We start from the raw sequence: 24,556 nt of genomic DNA, 5'->3' as shown, positions 1-24,556 counted from the left end.
TGGATGATGGCACCCGGGGACGTTGCTGGTGAGCAAGCTAGAGTTGGAGACTTATTTGTTTTTCAAATGAAATACCACGGCAGGCAGGCGGGCTCTCGCCCTGGCTGGACTACGTACGTCTGTTCACCATGCTTTGATGGCTCTACTTGAAAATCAGCCTCGCCTGGCTGAAGCCAAAATTGCTGGTGGGGGCAGCTGGGGCCCTGGCACGGGGTCCCATAGCTTCATGGCCTGGGGGCAGCTGGTTGAGCCCTGGTAGGCCAGACGAGACCATGAGTAGCTGTGGCCTCTAGGGCCAGCTATTCTAGAATCAGACCACGGTGGGCATTGAGGGTAGAAATGGCCCTCGGAGGTCACCCTGCCCCAAATCTCCTCATTGAGCATTTAGGGAAATTGAGGCCAGAGAGGGAGCAGTGCAAAGACAACCTGTGGGACTTAGAACCCAGGTCTCCATCTCCTCAGTCCCTTCCACCGGTATAGTGGGTCATTCCAGGAAATCGTGGCTGAGATGCTGTCAGGGCGGGTAGGAGAAAAGCCACCCATTCATGAGCACCTACTATGTGCCCATTGCCTTCATCAGAGTCTGACCAACTTTGGGCCTACATAAAAATCAATACAGTAGTCCCCGCTTATCTACCGGGGGGTATGTTCCCAGATCCCCAGTGGATTCCTGAAACCACGATAAGCACTGAACACTATCTATACAGTTTTTTTCTATACATACATACCTACGATAAAATTTAATTTATAAATTAGATACAGTAAGAGATTAATGACAATAAAAAATAATAAAGCAGAACAATAATAACAATATACTGTAATAAGCTATGTGAATGTGCTCTCTCTCTCTCTCTCTCTCTCTCTCTCTCTCACTCTCTCTCTCAAAATACCTTATTGTGCTTTATGTACAACGTGGATACACTGGGCAAAGGGATGATTCACGTCCCAGGTGTGACGGAGCAGGACGGTGAGAGATTTCATCATGCTGCTCAGAACATCATGCAATTTAAAACTTACGAAGTGTCTATTTCCAGAATTTTCCATTTAATATTTCCGGACCGTGGTCAGCCATGAGTTACTGAAACCGTGGGAAGTGAAACCATGGAGAAAGGAGGTGACTGCTGTCACGGCTAATATGCATTGGACATTTCCCCATATAATTACATGAGTTAACGTTTGTAAATAAGGCCTGGCCCGTAGCAGGCACTCCATAAATACTAACCATTGTATTTCCATCACTGTTTTTATCACCACATGCCAAGCAATCCACTAGGCAGTCTGTGTGCTAACTTCTCTCATACAAGCACCTTACAAGTAGGTGTCATGGTTCCCATTTCGCCAATGAGGAAATGGAGGCACAGAGACCTCTCCAAGGTCACATAGCGTTAAGCTAAAAGTGGCAGAGCTGGCACTTGGCTCGAGGGCTGTGTGATCCCCAAAGCTTCTGCACTTTCCACTACACCAGACGTTCCCACGTCTCCAACCTCAAAATGGGTCCCCCACTCCTCTCCTTTTAACTAATCCATGCTGAGAAGTCAGCGGCTCCACGTGCCACCTCGGACACTTCACTGTCCTCTCTCTTGGCCCGTTTCTTTATCTGCAAAGTGGGGGCAGTGACACGTCTCCCAGGACAGTTCATTTACTCAACGCCCCTTCTTTCGGCGCCCACGGCACGTCAGGCACTGAGCTGGGTGCTAGGAGACCTAGGAGACGCAGCCTTGGAGCTTGCAGTCCTTGGGGTCCAACGGCATAATGCAGGGAGGGCTCACGTACGCAGCCAAGCCCATGTCGACGCCAGTTAGGACGTGACGCTTCAGCTCAGTCACGTGCACAGCCCCGTCTCTCCGGTCCAGATGTGGCCTTTGCGTGATTTGGAGGCTTCTGATAGCAGACGGGATTAAGCTGGGATCTCTGAGAAGGAGCAACTCAGGTTCGTATTGGGACTTCTTGGAGCGTCGCCACATGGACAGTCCGGGCCAGGTCGGGGTCTGGGGGCAGCAGTCTTTCCTGGGGCAAGTCCAGCAGCACAAGTGTTTTCCCAGTTCTTATGGTACCCCCAGGGCGTCGCACGTGGTAAGGACTCAACTCATTCACTCATTCAACATAATATTTATTGAGTGGGTATTATATGCCCAACTCTGGGGACAGAGCAGTCAATGAATAGGAAGGACAGATAAAGACCCTGCCTTCAAAAAGTTTATATTCTAGGGATAGCTCCCATTCAAGAGCTTATTTGAGTCAATAAAAGTCTTTTGAATGAATGAATGAGCACACAAGCTCATCTCCCTCTGGGGGAGGGAAAACCCACACCCTGGGGCCTTGGCTTTCCAGGGCAGCACCCAGGTAGCCGTCCTTTGTCTGCCTTGACCTGGTGGCCCCACCCCACTGTGGCGCTGGAGGAGAGTTTTAGAGCCCCTGGGACCAGCCTCTCTCGAGGTACTTGCTCAGCACATCCTTGAGCTCCCTCTCTGGGCTGATGTAATGACTTCTAGCAGGTTCCTGCCTCTGCCGTTCCTCCCCCCAATCCCTGCACACACACCCTCAGCCCTCCAGTCCTCCGGTTGCCCCCACTGGCTTTGGGCCCCTCCCATCTTCCCCAGGTATGGGGCCCCTTCTTTCGTTTACTGATGTTCTGCATCATCTGGCTTTTAAGTGAGAGATATTCTACCCTGCAGTTCCAGGTCTGGAGGGTGGGAAGGGGCACAGATAAAGAGGTGGCACAGAAAAGTGTAAGTCTGCGTAAAAACAGCCGTCTCTACTGAGTGAGTGCCACACACCAGGTGCTCTCATCTTGTCTAATCCTCGCAGAGAGGTAAATTGCATCATCCCCACAGACTTGGAGAGGTGAAATGACTTGCTCAAGAGCACACAGTAATAGAAATTCTGAATTCGACTGAGAGTGGAGGAAGTCAGTCCTGCTTCTTGCTCAAAAGCCTCCCAGAGTCAGGGAGAGCCAGCCTGGGACTGGGCACACCCTGAAGAGGGCCTGCCTCCTCCAGGAAGCCCTCTGTGATCAGCCCTCCCTCCAAAGGAATTCTTGGCTCCTCCAAGGGCATCAGATAACACTTGTCAAATACCAGTGGTGTCAGCCATGGTCTTCCTGACTCTGGTCTCTCAGTTCATCATGGGCCATGTAGACCACACCTTCACTGTCTCGTCTACTGCGTCCACTGCTGTACTCCCGGCACCAAGCACAGCTTGTGACAGGAGCGCAATCAATAAACGGAAGCTCAAGCATGAACGGCTTGAGCCCTTGCATTGAGATCGACTTCATCTGAATAAGCCGTTTATGAACGCTAGTTAATCTGGCGCCATCTTGGCACCGGGCCTTGGAGGGAGCGTCCTTAGCATAATTTCTGAGTGGCATAATTTCTGAGACTGTAAATAAGCTCATGATGGGCTGTGACCAAGTCTGAAATTCGTTTCTTTCTCTCCACTGGGGCCTAGGACTGTGGCTGGATGTCTTAGGTCTGGGGAAATGTTTCCAGAATTAAAGGGAAGGTGTCTTCTAGCATCCTCTCAACATAACACCATGCCCTCTGCCCACAGCCTGTGATAACCCCCCATCTCCACCCAGCTTCTCTCTGGTTGAAGGGCTCTAACTGCCAGGAACTGCAGAATCACCTCCTTGCAAATAGCCACTCGCGCACTGGCCTGGGACCAAGAGTGAATTCCGAAGCTGTCCCTTTGCTGTGCCTTCTCTGAGTGAGTTTAAGGGGAGTCCAAGAACCACAGCAGTGAACTGCAATGCTGGATGTCGCAGCTAGAATGGAATGACGGGCTATCTCCACTGCCCGAGACCAGTTTACCAGAAGCCATGATTTATTCCCCAGGCTGACAGTGAGACCCCAGACACAGCCCCAGAAAAAAAGATGTAAATAAAACCAAAGGAAAACTAGGTGCGTCCTTGAAACTCCCCTGTCCCTCGGCCTGAAACATGGATTTACGACTCAGATAATTCTTCAGTGCCTTATCTGGGGTGTGTGGGCATGTGTGTGTACGTGTGGGGTGCGGGTGTATTTTCCTAGTAATAAAACCCTTAGTCCCAGTGAATAAATTTGAGGAGACAGTTTTACTGACAGATATTTTTTCTCCTTTGTAGGATAAAAAAAAAAAAATGGGTGAAATTTGAGATTGGGATGATAAGGGCTGCTGCATTTTAGGAGGAGATAAAAAGGCAGTACCTGAAGGGAGGCGAGGGAGTCCATCCGGCAGGGTGCCTCCCCACTGTCATGGCTTAGGGAGAAAATTCCTCATATCTCACCTGGGCTTCTGGCATCCTCCGTCTTAAGGAGCCACCACTGGGCTAGAGGGTCCAAGCGGTGGTGAGTTTTTCCATAGCGTTGTTCAGCCTGGTGTGTGGGATGTGAACCCTGGGCTGGGAGCCAGAGCTTTGCCAAGAACCCACTGTGTGGCCTCAGCTGGATCACTTTTGTCTCTCCGAGCCTCAGTTTCTTCATCTGCAAAATGGGAACATGATTGTTTATTCTACTCACTGTAAGTGATGAGCTTAAAGAAGATTTCTCATCTCAGCACTGTTGACATTTCGGGCCAGACAGTTTTTGGGGTTGGGGTGGAGGCCGTTCTGTGCATTGTAGGATAGTTACAGCACCCCTAGCCTTTATCGCTAGAGGCCAGTACCCCTCCCCCAGCTGTGACAACCAAAAATGGCTCCAGAATTGCCGAAGGTCCCCCAGTTACGGCTCTCATTTAAAGATACTTTGCCCCTCCTCCTCCTCCTCCCTCTTCTCCCCGTCTCCTATTTGGGAAGTGGTGCCGGTGATGAGACAAGTGAGAGGATGAGAGGACGTGGTGCCTTCACTTCCGCCCACACGCGTGCACAGTCAAAAAAGCACAAAGCCCCCAAAGGGGAGCACAAGTGAAGTTCACGAGCTGTAGGTCACCGCAGAGGAGGAAAGACAGAGCTTAGCCAGCGTGAGAAGAAAGAAAGTACGATGGGACCTCAGCTCCCCCTCAGGGTCCCAGAGCTTGTGAACTTGTCATCATTCTAACCCCCACTAACCAGGGCTCCCTGGGGACGCCTGTGATGACAGAGGCCTCCTTAATTTTGATGAGCTTGTATTCGGGGGGATGGGGACTCGACCCATACTGCTGTGGCCATGCCTGACTCACAGCTAGCCTTCAGTAAATGCTGGCCGGATTAGATTGCATCTGTGCCCCCTAAATGGGTAACAACTCCCCCTAGGTCAGACAGATGTGGTCCAAGGCACCTTGGGTCCAGATGTGCCCAGAGGAGCCCAGCTGCACCCAGGCCAGTCCTCCCCAGAGGGAGACACAGCCAAGCTCAATGCCCAGCAACGGTGGGCGGGGGGGAGTGGCTTTCAGCCTCCCCCCACCCCAGCCCCTCGGAGAAACCCCGGCCCCTGGCCACCACCCTCCCAGACCCCTCTCTCCAGCCTCTCAGCCACGGGGAGTTAATTCCACTGCTCCAGGCCCAGGCGTGAGGCCTCCCATCGCAGGCTGTTAGCCCGGAGCCCAGCTGAGTGGCGAGAGGCTGCAAGCTTTCAGTCTATAATAGAGTTGCTGAGACAAGCGGAAAACTGCAGCCGAGTAAACAGATAAATAATTGAAACAGTGACAACACATACCTTGCTGCTTTGTGGAGTAACACTTTCATTAGCCGGAGGCAGCGCGGGCCTGGCATGCGGGCTTTGGGGATGCAGGCGGGCTGGCAGCTGGGAGCCCAGGACACTTGGGTCCGACTTTTAATCAGCTGTGAACAGCTGGGCCCCTGAGCAGCCTTGTCTTCCAGCTCAAGCTTTATGGTCACCTCCTGAGTCCCTGACTTCTCTGGGCCTCCATGTTCCCTGGTGAAACGGGGGCCTCCTGGCCTGTCCCAGTGGCGGCCAGAGGAGAGTGAGTCCCCACGTTATCCCCTTCTCTCCATCCCTCATGTCAGTAGATTGGGCTCTCCTCCACCTGCCCCAGGGTACCCTGGCTCAGACATACCCCCTTCAACTGAGCTCCTTTGCCTCTATGATCTGGCACATGGTTCACTCCCCAGCGCCTTTTCATTCCACTCCCTTTCTGCCCCAGGCACTCTGAACAGTCTACTCTCACTGCTCTTTCCTGCCCCAGGGCCTTTTAGCTCCTGCTGGCCCCTCTGCCTGGAAGCCCTCTCATCATTTGCCAGGCTGTTTCCTAGTCTTCCTTCAGAAGGCAACTTAAACGTCTCTTGCTCCAGGAAGTCCTCTGTGACTGCCCTATTCCCAGGATGGGGGCGGGCCCTCCTCTGGGCTCCCCTGCCAATCTGGGCCCACCCCTGGCAAAATTTGTCAGTAATTATTGCCATGTAGCTTGTTTGTCTCCCCATGTGATCTTTGCACTGGTGACTGCCTCTGGCCCCTGTTCCCCTCTTCTCTTTCTGTCCAGCCTGCTCCCGCATTCTGTCTCTTCTCAGGCAGGGACGGATTTGGGAATCACTCTGTGGCTGACTCAGCAAAACATGTTCACACTCTCTGGCTCTGTCTGCAGCTCCCCAAGCTTTGCCTGTCATTTCTGCAAGGCCAACTAGTGGGGGCGCAGAAGTGGGATCCCCTGGTGCAATGGAAAGAGACAGAGAAGAGCCATCTCTGCTCCTTCTTAGCTGTAGGACCTCAGGAAGTCACTTCAGAGCCTCGGTTTGCACGTCAATAAAATGGGGATAACCCGGGAAGGTTCTGGTGACAGCTGTGACATCTCCCACCAGAGGTTTTTTCAGGGGCACCAGGGCAGTGGGCTTCCTGGCTTCTGCATCTCCCTAGTGTCCCTGGAGACCATTCACTGCCTGGAGGAAAGGTGTGGCCAGGGCTGGCTGAATACTCACCTGTGGCTGCCTCTGTGCTTTGTTGCAGGTGATGGATGGTGGCACCATCAAGCAGAAGATCTTTACCTTCGATGCCATGTTCTCCACCAACTACTCGCACATGGAGAACTACCGCAAGAGAGAGGACCTGGTATACCAGTCCACTGTCAGGTAAGGGGTGGTGGCCGGGGGCTGGGAGGGCCACTTCTCCCGCCCTTCCATGTCAATCCTGCTGTGCTCTTAGGGCTTCTCAGGATCAACCTCCGCGGGCTTGGAAGACAGGACTAGGGGCTCTGCTGCAGATGTGGGGCTCATCCCTGGAGGGAAGAAGCAGGACAGGGTCAAGTCAGAGCTCTGACACTTGGAGCAAGCCCTGACATTGGCTCCCCAGCCAGAGCCTCCAACAGTCCTGAGAGGTGGATTTTCCAAACCCTGTTTCCAGGTGAGGACACTGAGGTCCACAGAGGGTGAGCAATGTGCCTAAAGTCACACAGCCAGGATGCCAGAGCAGGATGTACGCCAGCTCTGCCTGGCTCAGAAGCCCGGGCAACCTGTTCTCCACAGGCTCCAAGGGCATAAAGGCCCCAAGCCTGGCAAGGACAACAGACCCTAAAGGAGCAGACCCCAGGTCAGGATGGGGAGGGACGAGTCCTTGTGGACGGAGAGACTTAATATGTCTACCCCTCCCCTTTTCCAGGAGAGTTTAAGGTAGCAGATGTCATCCCAGGCCATGCCATGTCCTATGAGTATGAGGGCCCATGGCCCCCACACACTCCCTCAGAACCCCCAATCCCATTTTATTCCTCTGACCTTTACACTCATTGGGCCCTCTTCCCAGAGGGCTTGTCCCCCTCTAGCACCTGGTAAACTCCTCATCAGCCTGCAGAACCCAAGCTCCTCCCATGGAACACCTTCTTTAGACACCCCTCACCCCGACAGAACTGATCTCCCCAGAAAGCAGAAAGCTGGTGGCCTCCACTCTTTTAGTACCCAACCCCCGACACGAGGGGGGTCTCACGGCATTGATCAAGAGTAGCTTCACACAGGCACTGAACATGCACAACTTTATACACACACACACACACACACACACACACACACACATTCTCTCTCCTCTCTCTCTCTCTCTCTCTCTCTCTCTCTCTCTCTCTCTCTCTCTCTCTCTCTCTCTCTCTCTCTCTCGCATGCTTCTTTCTCCCTACACAGCCAACTGCTTTGCTTGGTGCCGCAGCAGAAAAGGCAATCTGCTCCAAGGCTTGGGGATGACCGAGCCGCCCTGGGTATGTGGAGAGATGGTGCAGGAGACACACGTTAGCGTGCATGCGCTTCGTGGGGTGCCTGTAACATTCCCACTTAGTGCCTGTGCCTGACCCTCCAGGAGGATGAGGCGTCGTTCGCCACACACAGGCCCGTCCTTCTCTCTGTGACAATGAGTATCAGAGGACAGAGCAGGCGCTCCCGCTTCATCTTGTACCCTCAGCTCTCAGCACAAGGCCTTGCACACAGTAGGTGCACGACAAAATTTGCAAATCGAGTGGAGGATCCTGGGTACACTCCTCGGCCCTTTGGGCCTCAGTTTCCCCATGGGTAAAATTAGAAAATAGGACCAGAAGCTCGCACTCCCAGCTGGTGGTCCTGCCCTGCCCACTTTTGTAAGAATGGAAGGAGGGTGTGCTCCCCTGGAGGACCTTTCCGGGTTCCCCTCCTTTCTGGGCTTTGTGCCAGGAGCTCAGACCCAGCCTTGCTGGGGGAATCTGGTGAGAATGTGGAGGCAAAGAAACTCTAAAGAGGTGTGTGAGTGGCTGCACAGATGCCTTCACTCCTCTATGGTTACTCCTGAACCCACTTCTAAAGAGGACTTGGAGCGCCTTAAACTATTAAAGCACACCTAAGACCAGCCCGTGGCAATCAAGATGAAAACAGAGGTGAAAACTCATTTGGGAAAAGAAAAGAGCTATTCTGGGAGCCACAGATGATTTTGCAGCAAATGAACATTCCCATGGCCCCCAGACGCCTTGGGAGGAGCCTTCCCAAGGTCACATGGCAGCCCTGACTCATGGCCAGTGCTCTTCCCCGTCTTTCTCCCTTGAGCCTCAGTGTCAGTAGTGGTGTCCCATGCAGAGAGGACCAGGGAGAGTGGCCAGCCGTGAGGAGGCCACCGTGGAAGGGAAAGAAGGAGCAGAGCCTCTCAGAGTCTAATCCGATCCCACCCGAGCAGCCGTGCTGGAAGGGGCTTCTTCTCCCGGCTGCAGGGCCCCAGTTGGGCTGGCGGCAGGGTGCGGGACTCCACATTTACATATAAATGAAGATATTTACAAATTAATGCATCTCAACTAGAGAGAGCCCCAGCTCCGCAGCTGTCTGAGCTGTTTCCTCTTCAGCTGGGGAAAGGGGGAGAGAAGGAGGCTGAGAAGATTACCAGGAATTGGCAGCGAGCAGTTTCCTGGCAGCCCGGGAGGAACCCCAGGGACTCCCAGAGCTTTTCTTCCCACTGGGGGGGTTCCTGGAGGGATGGGAGTCGGGTGGGGTGGCAGGGCTTCTGCCCCAGGGTGAAGGTGGTGGCCTGGCATCGCAGTTCATAACCTTGGGCAGGTTACTGCCCCTCCTAGCACCCCAGAGTCTCCATTTATTAACAGCCTTTCTAGTTCTGAGCCTCAGAACCCAGAACTGCCGGGTTGAAATCGGCAATAATGTATTCCTATAGGGTATTTAAGCGAGCCCCCCTAGGAGTGTAGCGTGATTCAAGGTGCTGGCCTCCAGTAAGGGACAGGAAAGGCAGGGCTCTACAAGCTTGCGGGGAGACAGACAGTAAACTAAGAAAGCAAAACATAAGTAAAGGAAGGCTGGGTTGGAGGTGCCAGGGAGGAAGGACCAAGCATCCTGAAACTAGGTGTTCAAAGTCTGGGGAGGGGGAGAGAAGTCTCTTCACAGGTGTCAGGGCTTAGTTTCCACATCTGAGTGAGGCTGGGAAGGGGAGCTCGAGGCCCACCTGGGGCTGGCCGGGGCCAGGAGGTCAAGGTTGGGGAGGGAGAGCCAGCTCTCACCGGGGTCTGATTTCCATGCCCGGGAACTTGTGAGCATGCGCCGTCCCCAAAAGCTGAAGGAGGTTGAGAACAGCTGGGTGGGTGGGGTGGAGCCTGGGGGCTTCGCGGAGAATGCGAGTGCACAGTTACACCTTCCTAATTCATACTGATCCGGGTAGGGAGATGTGGAAGAAAGCAAGTAAATAAAAAAAGAGCCTGGAGGATCAAGGACTGGGAAAGGAACGCCACTTCCTTTATTACTTTGAGATACAGCCGTTCACGTCTGCGCTCAACAGCGCATATTGAGCATTTGCTGCACCCAGAGGCTCAGAGCTGGGGGCACGGTGCCCGGATGGGCTGAAGATGCAGGCCCCGTCTCCATGCAGCTCACAGCCTGTCGCTCTCCCGCCCCCCTTAGCCTATACGCTCCTCCAAAAGCTGCACTAGGATCTTTTTCATCTCAGTAACCCCAGAAACCGACTTGGCATTTAGAGAGGAACAATAAATATTTGCAGAATGAAAGGAGAGAAAGGGGAGATAAAACTTGGAGATAAATAGCTGACAATTCAAGTAATAAAGTGATAGCTGTCATAGGAAAGATTCAGATATAATAAAAGCCGTGATGATTCAGAGATGGAGAGACTGGGGACGTCACGGCATCTGAAGTGGCCCTCGATGCATAAGTAGGTTTTAGACAAAGAGGAACCCGAAGCAGGTACTCAGTGGAGGGCAGTGTGCGTGCGAAGGTGTGGGGTAGGGAAGCGCTGCCATCCTGACGAGGCCACTCCAAGCAGGCAGACAGGTTTCAAAGCCGAAGCCCTCCGGAATCTGTTCAAGCGAAAAAAAATGCAGTTGGTTTTTAAACAGACACATTAAATGTCTGGCCCAAAGAGCAGAGAGGTTTGTTTCCCTTTGAAAAGTGAAATGTCCCTTCTGAGTCTCATCCATTAACGTGTAGGGCAAACTCTTTCTTCATTGTAGGAACAACAACAAAATGCCGCCTGACCCTTGTGGATTTCAAAGTCTGAATTCCATGCCTCCCTTCTCCCTCTGCATGTTGTCATGGACCATACATCTTTTGTTCCCCAAACTCCGGGCATACATGGCATGTGCTACTTGCACATAAAATGGTCCTTCATTTGTCCATTCATTCGACCACTCAGCAAACACACGTTGAATCCGTACTGTGTGCTAGGCTTGTGCTAAGCACTGGGCAATAGGACAAATACAGACCTTGCCCCTAGGAACTGACTACCAAGGTGGCGCCCAGTTCTTGACCCGCTATAAACCTATTCCTCTCTCCCCCACCCAGTAATCATCCAGGAATGCCAGTGAGCCAGAGTGACCTTATAGGGTAACCGTGAGCCCTTTTCAGCACTTTATTCGTAACAGATTAAGCCTTAGTTGCATCAGAATTGAACAGCCCAGTTCTTCCACCCCAACTGGGAGCCAGGTCCCCATCTCAAAACCAAGGGATGCCTTAGGAGCCAGGGCTGCAGTTCTTCTCCCAGCCACTTGGCGAATTCTCCGTCTAATGCTCCCCTCTCAGCAGAGAGAGGCTTCAGGTTAGTCACCTGAGCAAAGAGCCGCCCTCGGGTGGTGTCTACACTGCAGGCCGGTCCTGAACAACCTGCATTAGGATCACCTTGGAAGTTGCTTGAAAATACCAATTCCTCGCCCCACCAAGACGGAATTTGATTCAAGTGGTCTGGAGCAGGGCCTGGAAAAGCAGCCTTTTAAAAAGTCTTCCAGGTAAAGATGTTGGCAGTGAGATTTGGAAAGCTCTGCTCACACAACACCTTCCATCTGCTCCGATGTGCAGATTCGGGCCAAAGAATTCAGTGCGAAGCTGCAAGGCACAGATAAGTCTAGCTGTTACTGGCAGCCAGGGGCTGACAGATCATTGTCCTAAGACCCCTGAGGCCAGATCTGTTTGGGTTGAAGATGACAAAAGAGCTGGTCCAGCCAGTGACCTCCCAGTCCAGAGTGACCTCACAGGCAGTGACAAATCCCAGAGCCTGGGCCACCCCCGACACCAAGCTCCCAGGAGTTATCAGAAGAATGACACAGTTGACCTGTGCCAGGCCCTGTGCTAAGCTTCTCAGAAAGGGAGGTCTTGACGGGGGGGGGGGGGGGGGGGGGACCCAGGCGCAAGACGTTCTTTCTACAACTCCCAGCCACGGCATTTCCCCCAAAGGTGGAGTGTGCCTATGCTTTCTGAGCCAGAAGTCCAGCTGGACCCAGTGCTGAACCTCGCACCCCAGAGCACCAATGAGGGAAGGCAGAGTTCCTGCCCCCCACCCCCACCCCCAAGTGCCCTGCAGGGACGACCGGAATCCGCTCTCAGCCTTCCTCTCTGAGTTGCGTCTGTCAGGGTGTGGACCCTCCCTTCTTCATCTCCAGGTCCCCAGAGCCTGGCACAGGGCCTGGGATGGAAGCCCAGGGCCTCGGTAAAGGCTTGTTGATCAACAGGCTGACAGGTTATCCAAATGTGGAATTGTCATTTCCAACAGTCAGCAAAACTGTTTCCCATCCATTATCTGATTTAACCCTCACAGCCGTCCTGGGGAGCGCAGATCTCATCGAGTGCTGTTGTATAGATGATGATACAGAAGAACAGAGAGGTGCGGTCACTTGTCCGAGGTCACACAGTGTGAGCATGGTGAAGCCTGGGTTCACACCCAAGCTGTGGTATCCCCTGGACCGCTGGGGGCAGGCTCATTGAACAGTGGCCAGCCCATGCCAGGACCAGTGCCAGGCACTGGAGACTCAGGTGACAGTGAGGGCGTGGACCTTGTGTCTCCATTCTGACATATACTTACATGTGTGCATGCACACACACACACACACAGTACATCTGTGGCCCCAGATGGTTAGTGCCTCCAGGTAGGAGGCATCTTAAAAGTAGCCACCGCCTGGCAGTTCCAGGCCCCTGGTCAAGGAGATGTAGGGATGCCCAACCCTGGCTCAGAAGTGGGAATCTAGAAGGTTCTACCACCTCAGCTGGTGGCATCAATTCCATTGAGTTGCTGAGAAATCCGTTTAAGCTAACACGCTTCTGCTGCTCTGTCCAAGTTCCCATCGAGTGGGGCGCCCTCTCCTGCTCCCCAACTCTCCACCTACGCCTGATGCCTTCTCCCTCTCCCTGCCCCTTCTGCTCCTGTTGGCTTCTCAGATTCCCGCGTCCCTTTCTCCAGTGGTTGCATATCCTTCTCTGCCTCTTTGGAGCCCAGTAGTATCTCCAGGTGCAGAACCAGTGGCCTGCTGGCATAGCCCTCGCTGCTCGTCACCCCCCCAAGAGTCAGTCATGCTCCGGAAGCACTCTTCACTGAACTCCTGCTCTTCTCATGCCGGGTTGCAGTTACCCACTCACCCCAATGCTGCCCGACCGAGGCCATGAGCAGCCCAGGCGGACAAGGCCTGATTCTTCTCCACAGCCCAAGGGCCCTGTACAGACTGGTCCTCTGCACGCTCCCTAGGGATGGATGCTGCCTCCCCCCTCCCCACGCCCCAGTCCCCTCACGTCCCACCCATAAAGGCCAACCCTCTTCTCCTTTCGCTCCTTGGCTTTCAGTCTTTCCTTCTGCTTCTCTGGTTGTCCTTTCTTAGGGCGATGGTCTTCTTTTCTTGATTTCTCCCCTCCCGATCCCACACTCCCAACGTGGGACTTTGCCCTCCCACTCTGTGCTCACAGACATGCACACACAAGGGTTTGGCTTCTCTTCTCCCTGAACGTTATTGCATCTCTTGGCTTGGAGCCCTTCTATGACCCAGAATCTCCCCATCAGCACAGATCCCAGATCCCAAGGTCCCGAGACCCCAGAGACCCCAGGAGTATCAAGTGGGTCCCTGTTCCACATTGGGGGAGTGGGGGTCAAATGCACTTCGACACCGTTGGTCTTTGGCTCCTGGAGACCCTTGATGCAGGGGCCTGAGATGTTCTCTGTTGGCTCCACAGTTGCCACCTAATAGCCTCCTCCACCCACCCACCCCCGGTCTCTATTTCCCCAGACCCACAAGGAGCCACCCAGGACTCCCAAAACGCACCCTCCTCTCACCAGTCTTTCTCCCCTGGGGAGGGAAGGGCTTGCAAAGCTGTCTGCTGCCCTCTGGTGATGCACTGGCGTATTGCAACCGGGGGGGATTTCCCCTGCCTATGCTCCCCAATCATCAAGGATGGGTCTTGTCCCTCAAAAGCAGGGACCCTCTTTCTTCATCTCTAGGCACTCAGTGCCCAGCGCAGGGTCTCAGTAGAAATATGTTGAATTAATGAGCTGACAGGTTATCTAAATATTGAATTATTATTTCAAACGTTCAGCAAAACTCTTTCCCATCCATCATTTGCTTAAACCTTAATGACAGTTTTATGAAGTACAGATCTCAGACCCTATTTATGGGGATCAAGCTCAGCTTAGAGAAGGGAAGTGATTAGCCCAGGCTGGGAGAGCTTCCCCAGCAGAACTTCCTTCCCCTGGGAGCCTCCCCAGCAAGTGGGCTGAGCCCCTGTCCTGATGGAATGGGGGGACCTCTGGGGTAACCCATTCTCTCCTCTGGGCAGGGGCCTTCTGGAGACAGTGTCTTCACCCAGAATGAACCCCGAGGAGCTACAAGCCCAATGTCAGACCGTGCCCCAGCAGGGTGGGGGGAATTCTGTTCTGATACGTGTCCCACGTACCACGACAGGTTTCAGCCACCTCGGGTAAAGGCTTGCCATAATTATCATTTGATGGTTAAGAAGTGTTTTTTGTCAACGATGGACATCAAGACACAGGGGTAGACAGGAGAGGTTAAGGCCCTTGTCGCTGTGGAGGTGACATTCCCCGGGCTATGCCAGCAACACTGGGAGAATCAGGGGAGGGGGCTCTCTGCAGCCTGGATGGCGAGATGAAGCAGCCATGCAAAAACCAAGTCATGAGCATTTGGCAGAGGAGAAAGCAAGCATCTGAGATGGGAGCAAGCTGAGATGGGAACCAAGAGCAGACAAAAGCCCAGATGAGCTGGGAAGTCAGGAGCCCAGCAAGGAGTGGAGAGGGGGAGGAGGGGAGTTTGGGGCGGGGGAGAAGTCAGCAGAGGCCAGGTCTCTTTGAGCAGATCTCCTGAGCTCAACTGCACAGGAGTCGCTGGTCAAAATGCAAATTTTCATTCAATGGGTGTGGGAGGGGCCCGGGCTCCTGCATGTCCTGTCATGTCCCAGGTGAGCCAGTGCTGCTCTCCAGGGTCTGCGGAGAAACAAACTCCGATGGCCCTGCCATGCCACAGCCAGTTAATCAGAACTTGGCGGCATGGTGGGGGCACAGGCATCTTTGTTCTAAAGCCCCTGCAGTGACTCCACTATGCAGGCGAGTTGGAGAACCACCACTGTACAGCATTCTGGATTGTTAGCGTTTGAATTATATTCTAGGCATGAGGAGGAGCCATCGAAGTTGATCCCGTTTCTATTTGCTTCTTGTTAAAAGCCCTACCTTCGCTATTGGAGAGGACGTGAAAGTGGAGGCGTGGAGACCAGGGAGGAGAGGTGCTGACGGGCTGGCCGGGGTGGAGGTGCAGGAGGAGATGTGATGGGGAACGACTGTGGAAGCCGAGCTGGCAGGACTCACGGATGGCCTGGAAGTGGGGGGGGATCAGAAAGAGATGAGTTGGCAGTGATGTTGAGGGCCATGGTCGTAGCACTTAGGTGGTCGGGCGCCTTCCTGAGATGGGAGAACAGTGAGGACCGGCGAGGGCGGGGGTGGGCCGCAGAATCCATGAGTTCTGTGTGGACGAGGTTAGGCATGTCTTGTAGAGCCCCGAGCAAAAGCGGCAAGCAGGTCAATGAGAACACAGGGCAAGGGAGAGCTTGTGGTCACCAGATTCAAAGGTGGGAGCCAGCAACACACAGATGCCATGTAAGGTCACTCTCCCTCCCACAATCTGGACAGAGCAGCCCTCACTCAGTGTGCAGGCCTCACAGAGGCCACTCCCCTCATTGTCCAGATAAGAAAACCAAGGCCCAGAGACTGTGGATGAGCTCCTAAAGGTCACACAGCCAGTCAGCTTGGAACACACACTCAACTTCTAACTCCTGAAAGGGATCATTTCTACCCCACAGAGCTCCGTGCAGCTCCCCCCGAACCACAGTGCGCAGGACAGACTTGCTGAGATGGCAAATAATTTATATATCTGCAGTCAGAAAACCCAAGCTGTTAGAAATTATCTACACACACACACACACACACACACACACATACTCGTTTTCATTCTAAGTAAAAAATCAGTAACTGGCTGTCAGCTTTATTACTAATTATGCAACTACTTTATTGCTGGTATTAAAAAAAATTGAAAGCTAAAAATGTCCGGGAAAGACTTAATTTAGTAAACAGTTCAGAACAAAGTATTTGTCACTGTGGTATTTCTTCACATTAGAATTTGCTCCGGGTGATTCAAATCTCCTCTTTACTATATTATTGCAGTCTAATAAAGTTCCCAGGTTCTGGGAGAATCTTTTTCGCCTCAGAAGGTAATTGTGTTTCAGGAGGTGAGAATTGGGTGGAATTGATGGAGAATGCGGGCGGGGGAGTGTCTAGTGAGCCAAAGGATCCTGGAAAAGCATGGCTGGGAGAGGGCAGGAGACGTGAGTGCACTGCCAAAGTCACAGTGAACTCTCAATAGTGGGTGGATGGATGGATGGATGGATGGATGGATGGATGAACAGATGAGAAGCTCCCAGCTGGATCACCAGATTGTTGCAGGGCTTAGTCCAGGGAAAGGAGTCACCTAAACTTGCCATTGATAGAGACAAAGGAGAAAAGGTCAGAGGGCCTTTTGTAGCAAATAGGTATCTGTCACTTCTATTTGCCAATAGCACAGGCTGCATTAAGATGATGACGCCCCACCATATAGGCTGTCGGACAGGGAGGTCTTCCTCCTTTTACAAAAAGCAAAGAGACAACCAGAGAAGGTGAGTGACTTGCTCAAGGTCACACAGTCCAGTAGCAATGGAGAAGCCAGGGCCCATGCTTCCTGATGTCCAGTGAAGGGCTATCTTTTTCTTCACAGCTCCCAACAGCTTATGTCCTTTCTGTACATACTCGGCCCCTTGATACCCGGCTTCCCTCTGGCTCTCCTCTGTGGCCCAGCGTCCACAATAATACCAGGCACCTCCCTATCAGCGGCTGACAAAGATTTCTTATGTGGATGAGTGAACTCCTGGTCGGAGAACCCAACACTGAGCCAAGGCCCCTGAGGTCTGGACAGTCTGCAGTAAAGCTACAGGGTGACTTGCCCAGTCACCCACTTCCCCAAGCCTCAGTTTCCCTTTTTACTAATGCACAATGGGAGGGGGCACCGGGTGATGAGCAGCCCTCCCGGCTCCAACCCTATCTGCCCCTTCCTTGCCATACTGTCAAGAGGAACAGGCAGTAGACCTGGTCCCCAGGGTGACTGCTCCGTGCACAGCCAGGGCTGGGGCCCCAAGACACATGCCCCGAGTTCCATGACAAGCTACGCACCGAGCTCGGCGCCAATCAGCTCTGTGTATCCACGTTTGCATTCTCAGGGGAGTGGCTCGCCCCTGCTCTGGCAATTTCCTTGTGAGCTGAGCTGACATTCCTAATTATTATTTGGAGAGGTTTGGGGAGGCTCTGTTAATTGATTACATATTTCCTTCCTTGACAGGGCATTCGTTCAGTCGTGTCGTTTTTTTCCCCCTCTTGCTGGGTTAATGTTCCTGGGCATGTTGAGTATTTTGTGGGGACCATGGGACTAAAGCCAGTCATAACTCTCCCCCCAGCTCACCAACCCTGCCAGGGCCTTTCGAACACTTTAATTTCATTTCCTCGAGCCTCTGCTTCCCCACCAGAATGATGATATAGGCATCTGAGATCAGAGGACTAATAATAATGTGAACGCCAGTGTTTATTAAGCTCTTACTGTGTGCCATGCGCTGCTGTGAGCACATTACACACCTTGACTCTTAAAGCCTCACAATCCAGGTGCCATTACTGTCCCCATTAGCAGATGAAAAGAGAGCTCAGAAAGGTTCAGTGACTTGCCCAAGGCCACACAGTCAGTAAGTGGTCAAGCCGGGATTCAACCCATAAGCTCTGTGGGAGGTCAGAGGCAGGGTACGGGCTCTCAGCCCCTGCTCTGTAAGTACTCCAGCAGGCTTGGGGTATGGGGACATGGGACCCCATCACCCTTGGCTATGGTGCCAGCAGATGGGCAGCTAAGGTTTGCCTCTGCCAGATGCTCTCCGTGGTGACACTGGGCAGGACTTCATTGGTAAGAAAAGAATAATGATTTCAGCTCCCCAGGCTGTGGTTAGGGTTGTAGGAATTCTTATCTTCAAACTGCCTAGTGTCTGGCACACAGTGGTGTTAAGTAAAAGCTGATCACAGGCACTTGTCTATAATATGCTTCTAATGTACATATTGTGTATATATATACATTCTTCAGTATGAGACAAATTCTATTCCATAATGCAAAATACCCTGTTTCCCAGAAAATAAGACCTAGCCAGACCATCAACTCTAATGCGTCTTTTGGAGCAAAAATTAATAGAAGACCCGGTCTTATATTGTATTATGTTAGATAAAGACCGGGTCTTCTAGTAAAATAAGACCGGGTCTTCTATTAATTTCTGCTCCAAAAGACGCATTAGAGCTGATGGTCCGGCTCGGTCTTATTTTGGGGGAAACAGTAATAACAATAACAATGATAACAGAGGGAAAAGTGACTGACTCATGGAGACTGTGTCCCCCTGCCCCGGCAGGGACCGCTCCCATTGTGTCACGAGCCTCTCTCATCACCCTGCTCTGGTTCCACTGACTGTCACTCCTAGAGGGAGGGCCATGTATGCACCCAGCCGCCCCAGCCCAAGCCCTGCCGAGCTCAGCACAGAGGCATTGCAGAGAGAACCAAAGAGTGAACAAAGGAATTTTTCCTACTGCTTTGTGGGGGAGACTTTCTTGGCCCCTCCGCCGGGTGACCCTCCTAAGTGCAGCTCCTACCCCCATTCTGGCCTGGAGAGTTTCCAGGAGTGATTAGAAGAAAGAATCAATGGGCATTTTGTTCATTTGTTCATTTATGAACATTTCTGAGTGCCTCTGAGGAGCCAGACGCCAGGTAAGAGCAGGTGACACGATCACAGAAAAAAGCCAGGCCCCTTCCCCAAAGGAAGAGCTTCTATTTGCTGAGCCCTTACATGGCTTTAAACATGTTACATGGATTGTCTCAGCTGAGTCCTACAACATCACATGATCTCCCATTTTATAGATGAGGAAACTGAGGCCCAGACAGCCATGTAAAGAGACCGAGTACAGTGTATGGAGCCCTGGGATGGGCTGGAGGGCCCAGATCATGTAGGAGGGCCTTTCTATGCCCAAGTTGCCATATGCCAGGGTTGCAGAGAGGACGTACGTGGGCAGCCTATGTCTGGGCGCAGTTATGGGGTGTGGCAACCTGCTTTGTGAGCTCTTCCCTAGGGGGCAGAGTGCCCATACCTGGAGCCTCCATCTGGGTGCTCACCCTGTTGCCTCTGTCACCCACCTGACAAGCTTGACCATTTGGTGCCCTGCCACAGCCTGGGCACCCCACTTCCCACCTGCCCTGGGCACCCTCCTCTGGGGATTCACACAAGGCGGGAGCCCCCTTTTCTGTCTGGACGTGAGTGTGATGGGAAGGCAGGGGACGGCCCAGATGACCCTGTGGGCCAGCAGAGCCCAACTCCATCCCAGGACCCAAGCAGCCTGCAGGGCAGACCCAGGATTTTAAGCATCCAGGGGTATTAGGCAGCTGGGAACGGCCAGAAGGATGGGCTGTCGCTGAGCTGGGTCCGGGCTATGACTCAGAGTCCCACCCCCACCGGTGAGAGGCCTGTCTCTGCTGAGGGCCCAGAGCCGACACGCCCACCCCCACCAAACCCCACCCCCTCCCCAGCTCCTCCCTATCAGAATCACTAAAGAAGAGGTGCCCACGAAGGGTCTGTCTGTGGGTCTGATGCCCTCAAAGGGCTCCCTAGCAGAAATGGGACGTTTGCCTTTCTTTGTAGCCATCTCAGGGCCAACGACACTAATTATAAGAGCAAGCACCTGTCTGGGACTCAATATGTGCCAAGTAGAAACTCACAACTCGGGAGGAGAGGACCCCTATTGCTCCCATTTGCAGATGGGAAAACTGAGGGGCCGGGAGTTTATGTGCCTTGCCCCACGTTAAGCACACGGCAAGAGGCAGAGGCAATATTTGAACCTAGGCTACCTGTGTAGCAGTCCTTCTCCACTATTTCACACCACCTCCAATCACCTGTTGGAATGTTGCTGGTGGAAGAGCCTGGGGAGTATGGAGAAAGGGGCCGGCTCTGAGGTTTACAGACAGGAGACAGGAGGACACATCTGCCCCTTCAGAGCTATGGGAACTTGGAGGAGATTCCTGGGCCTCTCTGAACCCCTGCACCACACTTCCCGTGACGGGACAGGGTCCTGCCCGGTGGCCTTTCCATCCACTGCCTCTAGCAGGCTGCTGAAGGCCCACTTCCTTTTTGCCTCTCCAATGTGCCACCGGGAGAGGCTGGCGATGAGGTCTGGGCTCCAGAGCAGTCAGCTCAGAGGTGCTGAGGTCTGACAGAGGAAATAACGAGGTGCCCTGGGAGGGACGGAACTGATGAAAATGGAGCATGGCCCAGCAGAGCACTGATGAGGAGAGGCTGGCAGGGCACGGAGACAGCCCGGCTGCCTCTCTGCACCACTAGCTCTCCCTGCTCTGTGCTTCCCGGCTCGCCTAGGCTGTGATGCCAGCCTATGAGATCCAGAGTGGGGAGGGCCACGTGGAGACCCTACCAGCTGCTCTAGTGGCTGATGGGCTAAGGGGGCCCCTGCACTCATTATAAATTCTCTTCAGATGCCACTAAATGCCCCAGTCCTTCCCTGGGTGGCACACACGTCATCCTATGCTCAACATTCACCATCCCCAGCAGAACCAACTCCAGATGCCTCTGCCAGACTTTTGGGGCTCTCCACTCGGGGTGGGGGGTGGGTTCCCTATACATTTATTTTCCCATGACATTAGGGTATAAGAAAGTGCTTAAACTAAAGGTTCAGCTCAGGGAATTGTTCCACGTGCATACACCCTGGTCCACCCCATCCCCAGCTCTGGATGTAAAACATTTCCAGCATCCCACGAGGTTTCCTTCCACCAAGAGGGAAACGTGATTCTGACTATCGAATCAACTTCGGCTCGTTTTTCCTGTCCTTGCTCCGCACACAGCGTCACTTGCTGTGTCTGGCTTCTTTCGCTCTGCTTGGGAGCTGGGAGATTTGTCTCTGTGGTTGCGTGTGTCATGGGCTCGTCCTTTTTCGTTGCTGTGTAGTACTCCACTGCATGGGTCTAGTACGGCGTATGTATTCGTTCTGCCGTGGAGGGGCCATGGGGATGCTGATACCCGTTTGGAGCAAATAAGCGTTCTTTTCTCTTGGTTGTATCCCCAGGAGAGGAGCTGCTGGACCATCTTTAGTGAGGCTGCCGGCATGATTTCCCAGTGCTGCCATAACAAGATGCCACAAACTGGGTGGCTGAAAATGACAGAAATGTATTTTCTCACAATCCTAGAGGCTAGACATTTGAAATCAGGTGTTGGCAGGGCCATGCCCGCCCTGAACATTCTAGGACAGACCCTTCCTCCCCTCTTCCCAGCATCGGCTGTTGCCAGCAGTCCTTTGGGACTTGGGTATCTGCCTGTCTTCATATGGCATCCTCCTTCTCCGGGTTCATGTCTCTGCATCCAAATTTGTAAGGATACCAGACATTGGACGGGGGTCCACCCTAATCCAGTAGGACCTCCTCTTAGCTTCGTGATAACTGCAAAGACCCTATTTCCAAATAATGTCAGAGTCACACATATCAGGGGTTAGGACTTCAACATATCTTTTGGAGGGACACAGTCTACAGCACTAACAGTTTTCCAAGGTGCTGTTTCCCTTTTGCATTCCCACCAGCAGGGTATGAGTGCAGGGCCTCCACATTCTGTGTGCTCCCATGCTTGGCCCAGACGTAAGGGGGACTCTCTTTCTTAAAGCGCCCACCATGCTTTTCCCATACCCTGACCTTGTAGAAGCAGCACCCACCACCTCTGCCTGTCAGAACCCTCCCTATCCTTCCAAACCAAAGTCGCTCATCTCTGCCTTCGGGAACCTACCCTGAGACTACCCTCTGGCCAGGCCGAATCCCACCGGCCCTGGCGCTGCTACTGCTGCACGTTCCTCCTTCTCGACAGACTCTGATTCTTTGCATGATGGCGAGTTCGAGACGGTGGGCTCACGAGGGGCAGCGCTGGTCTTCAAACCCACATGAGCAAGCGCCCCACTTCTCCAGGGTCAGTTTCTTTGCTTGGAATGGTTTAGATGTCCACATGGCTCCGACCTCGGGTCCATCCAGCTCTCTGCTCAGATGTTACCTCCTAGGAGAAGCCTTCCCTGACCACCTCGTACTAAACAGTATTCCCATCACCAGCTTTACCTTGACGTTTTTGTTGATTTTCATAGAATGTATCACTACCTGGCGTTATGTGGTATATGGTTACATGCTTGCTCGTTTATCGTCTTGTCCTCTAGAAATCAAGTTTCCTCTACCGTGTTTCTCCAAAAATAAGACCTACCCTGAAAATAAGCCCCCGTTAAGATCGTCAGCCCGACGGACACATTTCGTACGTTAGGACGATGTGCCAGAAGAAGATGACATGACCGTATTTGAATAAATGTAGATTGTTGTACATGGAAAAATAAGACACACCCTGAAAATAAGTCCTAATGTGTCTTTTGGAGCAAAAATTAATGTAAGACCCGGTCTTATTTTCGTGGAAATACGGTGGTCTCTTGCCATGGCTCTAGCCCCTGCACCTGGAAGTTCACCAGATCTAGTCAAGAAATACTCGTTGAATGACTGCATTAACTGACTCTGGATGGGGATAAGAGCATCTGCTTGCTGGGGCAGGGGTAGTGCTCGGGACGTTAAATGGGATCACCCTCAACTAGGCTTTTAGCACAGCAGGAACTAATCCTCTCAGTGTTCACTGTTGTGTTAGTTTCTTACTGTTTCTGTCACAAAGCACCACAAACCTAGTGGCTTAAAACAACACACATTTAATATCTTAGAGTTTTGGAGTTCAGACATCTGACTGGGTCTCTCTGGGCTAAACTGGGGTGTCGGCAGAGCTGACTTTTTTCTGGAAGCTCCAGGGAGAATCTGTTTCTTGGCCTTTCGGCCCTTCTCCAAAGTGCCCACATTCCTTGGCTTGCAGCCCCTGACAGCGATGGCATCACTCCAGCCTCTGCTTCCGTCGTCACAGCGTCTCTCTGACGCTGACCCTGCTGCCCACCTTTTATGAGGACCCTTGTGGTTTCACTGGGTCCACCTGGATAGTTCTGGATAATCTCCTCATCCATTATACTTACAGCTGCAAACTCCTTTTTGCCAGGTACCATCCCCTTCTTCCCTTCTGTACCTCCAGTTCCCTCTTCAGGGTCTGGTGCACTGTAGGTGCTCAGGAATTCAGCGCGGGCTCCTTAAGGGCAAGAGTCCCTGTGATTGATCCCCGTGTCCCCGCTGTCTGGGGCTGGGCCTGGGGGGCTGACGGACTTGAAGGTTTGTTGAACTGAGTGGACCCACTGGGTGCTGTGTGGGGCCAGCGAGGAGACCGCCTGAGGAGAGGAGTGAGGGCCTGGGTGGAGTCAGGGGAAGGAGAGGAAGGAGCGACCAGCTCATGGAGAGCTTGGGCTCCTGATAAAAGGATTTGACACCCTCACGGTGTCAGGGAACTGGACTTTTGTTATGAATAATAAAGCTAAAACGTAAGGAACGCTTAAGACAGGATACAGTCACCCTGGAGCTTGGCTCCTGGCATCTGAATCCCAGCTCTGCCACTTACTGGCAGTGGGACCCTAGGCAAGTCACTTCCTATCTGCGCCTCAGTGTCCCCCTCTCGAAAACAAGGATGATAATAATGGCACCTACTTTGTAGAGTGCCTGTGAGGCCTAACGGAGTCAGTAAAGTTCTTGGAACTGGTACAATGTACATGAGATAGGAGGGGGTGATGACTGTGTGCCAAGCACCTTCTATGGGTGTCGCTTTTGGCCACATTCATGCAACACCATTAACCGAATGCCTATGACGAGCAGGCACAGTGCTGGGCTCTCAGGAGACCGCGGTGAGCAATGTGGCCCAGGCCCCATTACACGGGGCTCATCTGGGGATGAAATATCATTGCTCCCATTTTACAGGTGGGAAAACCAAGATCTACATGTGCTCAGGATGTGAAGCCCCACAGCTGGAGAGCAGAGGAGCCGCTGGTTAAAACGAGGCGGCCTGCATGCTGGGCCGCTGTCCTCTATTACCTCTCTAACTCACAGCCCCAGGACCCAGAGTCCTGGAACTCTGCCCTGAGTCTTTCTGGAAACCTTGGAAACAGTTTCAAAACAGGGGTCTCTTCCCATATTACAGCCATCTCGGGAGGACCTGAACATTTGGCTCTGATCAAATTAGGCCCATGTTGTGGTATAACTTTCTATATTCACCATAAAGCTAATAAACTAATAAATTAGACAGAATGAAAATATCATTGGGCAAGACTGCACACTAAAGCATTGCCGTAATTACTCTCCCGGCTGGGGCCAATTTCTCAAATTTTGCCTTGGCCAAGTTTCCTCAGCTCACCGTGTCCCTAATAAGGCATAACTCACTCTATAAACATTAAATTGACTT

General features: G+C 52.8%; 1 protein-coding gene across 2 annotated transcripts in view; it reads left to right on the top strand.

Annotated features, from left to right (window-relative positions):
* Positions 1-24,556, top strand: part of IGSF21 (immunoglobin superfamily member 21) — a 238,229-nt gene that overhangs the window by 158,255 nt on the left and 55,418 nt on the right. For both annotated transcript variants that reach the window (XM_081057819.1, XM_081057820.1), the window contains exon 3: positions 6,855-6,976. In XM_081057819.1, coding sequence (XP_080913945.1) covers positions 6,855-6,976 — 122 coding nt within the window. The remainder of the gene's footprint in view (positions 1-6,854; positions 6,977-24,556) is intronic.

The sequence above is a fragment of the Rhinolophus hipposideros genome (assembly GCF_964194185.1).
Source record: "Rhinolophus hipposideros genome assembly, chromosome: 8".
NCBI lineage: Eukaryota > Metazoa > Chordata > Mammalia > Chiroptera > Rhinolophidae > Rhinolophus > Rhinolophus hipposideros.
This window is presented reverse-complemented; position numbering and strand designations above follow the sequence as displayed.